This window comes from Myotis davidii, unplaced genomic scaffold, assembly GCF_000327345.1.
Source record: "Myotis davidii unplaced genomic scaffold, ASM32734v1 scaffold73, whole genome shotgun sequence".
NCBI lineage: Eukaryota > Metazoa > Chordata > Mammalia > Chiroptera > Vespertilionidae > Myotis > Myotis davidii.
The window spans coordinates 5,231,107-5,236,344 of NW_006286675.1; the positions used below are offsets into that span (position 1 = coordinate 5,231,107).

Genomic DNA, 5,238 nt, shown 5'->3' on the forward strand with positions numbered 1-5,238 from the left:
AATGAAAACTTTTATTTCAATACAGAGCCGAACTGGTCATATAAGAAATTTACTCAATTCAATAATAAGAGTCATTTGATTATTTAAAATTTCCCCAAGCAGTCAAAATGACTGCTTTCGGGCAATATAGGTATAACACACATATATATATATATACCGGAAATGAAGGAGGGGGAGGTAACTACAATTATTAATAAACGCATTTATATGTTGTACAAAAAGTCACAAAATTCTAAGACATTGTGTCCTTATATACATAATTGTTTTTCTAATTGAAATTAAAAAGCAGTCAAAATGACTTCCTTGGGCAATCTAGTGTTAACTAGGTGTACAGAATCTAGCCTGTGCTTACCTCTTAATCGTCTTTCACTGGAGTAGGTGAAGGCTCCCTGCTGTTTGCTGCCAGGATGCCCTGCTCTACTTCTAAGCACTTACAAACTTGTAGCAATGTAATTAATAAGTAATTACTTGTTATATGTTGTCTCTCTCCAATCCATTCTTTTGTAAAGTCCAGTAGTGTGAAAATGAAAATCTCATCTGTCACTCTTGCTTAAAGCCTTTCTTTGGGATAAAGAGAAAGATCTCAATTGTGGCCCTGAAGCTCCTAGAGATCCCTCCCCTTTCCTCCTTATCCCTTCACAGTTCCTATGCCCTTGGAGTTCCATGCTGGCTGTCTTTCAGCCCCTTAGACATGCAGGCTTTTCCTTCCTCAAGACCTTTGCCATCTGTTCTATCTATGTGGGTCACGCTTTCTCCTCTCTTTGCACCTGGCTAAGGTTTGCTCAACCTTTAGGTCTCAACTGAAGGATCTCATCCTCAGAGAAGCCTTCGCTCATTTAAATTAGGTACCCCAAGTTATTCTCTCTCATATTTCTTTTGTTACCATATTGTAGTTGTATTGGATCAATTTAATTCTTGCTTTTCCCACTACTCTGTGAAGGTAGCGATTATGTGTGCTTTAATCACTACTTGATTCGTAGCACAGAACATGATTCCTAGCAGATCGTAGACTCTCAATACATCTTTGTTTACTCGGTGCCAGACAGACCAGGATCTGAACCCAAACTCCCTGACTCTAAAGTACTGCTGCCTAGTACTGATAAGAAGAAGGAGTAGAGAAGCAGCTGGTACTTATTAGAGACCTTAAAAGAACCAGTTTTCTAAGAAATATTCTGGGAAATGTTGGTTTAAAATAAATGTGAGAATTTTCTTTTTAAAAATACTTTTAGGCAAGCGCTTTGCTTCTGGATCAGCTGACAAAAGCGTTATTATCTGGACGTCAAAATTGGAAGGCATTTTGAAGTACACGTAAGTAACAATTTAGATGTACAGTATTGTTATTTTGACTCTTATCTTATTGAGCAACTATAGCAAAAGCACCTTAGAAAAGATATAAGAAATAACTTCTTTCTCTGCAGTTGAACTTGAAATGAAGTTATGGCGTTATGTGGTGGTATAGGAAGATACGTGAATGAGCATTTCTTGAGCACTACTAGCTTGGTCAGCGCTGGGCTTTGTTTTCATATAGCTAAGTTTAGTGAATCTGACATCACAGATTCTAAGCTGTCCCAACTTTTCCTCTTGCATTTCAGGGAATGGCCTCATATCCACCCAGTGGCAACAGCCAGAAACTTGGGGTTGGAATGCTCCAGGCTTATCTCACTGCAGAGGCTCTGCTCATAGTCTTTCCTGTTCCCTAGTTAACACTACTCACCCTGAAGCTCTCAGATTCAAATGCTGTTTCTTCTGTGAAACCTTTCCTGGCCCTCTAGACCTGGTCAGGTTCTTTGATGGCATTTCTCACAGTTGTGGCTTTACATTTATCTTGTGATTGATGGATATCTCCCATCAGCCTTTAAACTCCAGGAGAGCACACACTGCATCTGTTTTTGTTCATCCTGTGTCCCTGATATATGTATTAGGTACTCAAGAAATGATTTTTTAAAAATATATTTTTATTGATTTCAGAGAGAAAGGGAGAGAGAAATAGAAACATCAATGATGAGAGAGAATCATTGATTGGCCATCTCCTGCACATCCCCCACTGGGGATCGAGCCTGAAACCTGGGCATGTGCCCTGACCAGGAATCGAACTATCACCTCCAGGTTCATGAGCCTACACTCAACCTCTGAGCCACACTGGCCGGGCTTTCTTAACCATTTTTAAGTGTACAGTTCAGTAGTGTTAAGTATATACATGATGTTCAGCAACCAATCTTTAGAATTCTTTTCATTTTGCAAAACTAAAACTCTGTACACATTAAACAATTCCCCTTCCCATTCCCCAGCCCTTAGCATCCACCATTCCACTAGTCTCTATGAATTTTACTATTTTAGGGACCTTCTGTACATGCCCTGACCGGAATCCAACCCACAACCCAGGTATGTTCTCTGACCAGGAATTGAATGAGCAAGACTTCTTTCTCAGGACAATGCTCAACCAACTGAGCCACACTAGCCAGGCAGAATTCTCTTCCTTTTTAATACTGAATAATATTCTAGTGTATGTATAGACATTTTTCTTTATCCATTTATATGTTGTCAGTGGACACTTGGGTTGCTTCTATCTCTTGGCTATTTTGAATAATGCTTCTATGAACATGGTTGTACAAATCACCAAACAACTTTTGAATGAATAAACGAATGAATGAGTGAAGTTGTGAGTAAACTGTTACCCGGAAGTAAAGGAATAAAACAGGCTGAGATGCCATGTGTGGTACATGGCTCACTTAGCTTTCACTGTTGTCTAAGGATTTGCCATATTTTCAGATCTTAGCCTGAAATATCTTTTTAATATTTTTATTTATTTCAGAAAGGAAAGGAGAGGGAGAGAAAGATAGAAACATCAATAATGAGAGAGAATCATTGATTGGCTGCCTCCTGCATGCCCCCTACTGGGGATCGAGCCTGCAACCTGGGCACATGCCCCGACCGGGAATCAAAATGTGACCTCATGGTTCATAGATCGACACTTAACCACGCCAGCTGGGCTTAGCTTGAAATATCTTCACTGCACCTCCATCTTATATTTCCAGGCCTTCACAAAACAATGAGAATAACAGCCATTAATAAACCACTTCTTATGCAGCTGGCACTAGACTAAGTGCTTTACATCATTGTATCAGCTCACAAAGCAGAGGTGTCCAGCACACTAGTCCTGGTGGAGGTGGCATTTAAGCTTGGCCAGGCTGATGAGTGGGTAATGTTTAAGAGATAAAAATGGGGTGAGGGGCAATCCAGAGGAAGGAGAATTAATTCCTATGCTTTTTTGTTGGTCACTTGCATAAGAGCTTGTGATGTGTAGTCAGACTGTGGGTTCATCATTTCAATTTTCAGTTGTAGCCATCAAAACATTTGCAGTTTGCTGCATAATCTATAATAAGAAAAGGATAATATGCTAATTAGACCACATGTCCTTCGGGATGACCTTCTGGATTAAGCCAGGGCTGCGAGGGAAGCCCGGGTCCCGGGTGCCGAAGGGAAGCCCAGGTCCTGGGTGCCAGAGGGAAGCCAGTCGGTGCCAGCCGCCAGGGGAAGAAAGCCCTACTCTTGCATGAATTTCATTCTTCGAGCCTCTGGTAATCTATAATTGTTTACTTCCCAGGCACAACGATTCTATCCAGTCTGTCTCCTACAATCCTGCTACCCACCAACTTGCATCTTGTTCCTCCAATGATTTTGGTAGGTTCCTGAGAACTTGTCCTGGAATAACTGTAGATTTGAGCAGAAAATACTGAAATCTCTCCAGAAGGTGGTGGTTTTGTCCCAAGAGAGTTATGGTATTTCCCTCCCTTAATTGGCTGGCAGGGTGGGCAAGGGTGGGGAAACGATAGTTATTCTTTAAATTGTGTAGAAACCAAGAAAGTGAATGATGACACTGAGTCTGGTAAGAAATCTGGAAAACAGCAAGAAAGGCCCCAGGGAAGGAAAATGGAAAATGGAGAGCACTGGTATAACTTGGTGTTGCCACCTCTGGGAAGCCTTCCATGCCTCACAGACAGTTCAGTTGTCTCCACCTTCGTGTCCTTTGACATCTGTGTATGTGTGAAATTCTTCACCATTGTAACTGCTTCTTGCGCAGTGTTTCACTGTTGTTACTGGTGTGGTGGTTATAGCTGTCCTTCCTGAGGGGTTGAATGCTTTGAGGCATTCACTCTGGCCTCAGCACTGGCATAATGCTGGCACAGAGGAGGTGTTAGCGTAGTGTCCATTGAGACAGGGAGGGAAAGTAAGCAGAGGCTTGTAGGTTATCTCTATTCAAGGTCACTTCTGGCTTTCAGCTCATCAATTCTGTTTTCCATGCTAAGAGATAGTAGGTACAATAGATCAGCCATTATCAAAAAGACTTAATACCTGTCAGTGTTTGACTTTCCTTATGTGTTTCTACCATCTGTCTCACTGATAAAGTTCTGAGGTTCAAAAGAGAGAATCCACCTATATAATAAAAGCCTAATACGCAAATTGTCCCCTTGGGTGGTTGTTTGACTGGGAGTTCGACCACTCGCTATGATGTGCGCTGACCACCAGGGGGCAGTGTGGAACATGGCGGGTGACCAGCAGCAGTAGCGGGCAGCAGTGGAGGTGCTGCCACCCCTGATGGGCCCTGACAAGAGTGGGACCATGGAGGGGTGGTGGAGCAGGTAAGCAGGTGGTTCCAGGCCAAGGCAGGTGTGAGTGGGGGCCCAATTGCCCCACTGATTGCCCCACAGACAGCTATCAGTGATGGTGGCAGGGTGTGGGGGACCCCTGGCCCTGATTGATCACCCCACAGGCTGGATGGTGGAGCAAGTGAGGGGGGGCAGCACCAGGCCAAGGCGGGGTGCCAGGTGGGGCTGCGGGGCTGCAAGGCTGGGGGTGTGAGCTGGGACCCAATCCCCGCAGGCCACCCTGAGGGACCCCACCCATGCACAAATTCGTGCACCGGGCCTCTAGATGTAATATAACTGTGATACCAACACTCAGGAAATGAATGTTTTGAGTTTCATGGGAGTTTTTTTTTGTTTTGTTTTGTTTGTTTTGTTTTCTTGTTTGCTTATCTTTCTGTTACTCATAGGCCCTAGCCTGGACCTCTGGGGAGAGATAATTCCAAAATATATACTCCTGACATTATTCCCAAAACCAACAATAGTTATTGACTCTTGGAGTTGACCCACCCACATTCCCTAGGTGGATCTTCACACAACATTGTGCAATGCCTTAAATTTAGGTGTCCTAAAGTCCTCTCTTTCTGACCATTCT

At 43.1% G+C, this 5,238-nt stretch overlaps 1 protein-coding gene across 2 annotated transcripts in view; it reads left to right on the forward strand.

Annotated features, from left to right (window-relative positions):
- The window catches only part of IFT122 (intraflagellar transport 122), a 69,182-nt gene that overhangs the window by 13,688 nt on the left and 50,256 nt on the right, over positions 1 to 5,238 (forward strand). For both annotated transcript variants that reach the window (XM_006758298.2, XM_006758299.2), the window contains exons 4-5: positions 1,230 to 1,308; positions 3,605 to 3,681. In XM_006758298.2, coding sequence (XP_006758361.1) covers positions 1,230 to 1,308; positions 3,605 to 3,681 — 156 coding nt within the window. The remainder of the gene's footprint in view (positions 1 to 1,229; positions 1,309 to 3,604; positions 3,682 to 5,238) is intronic.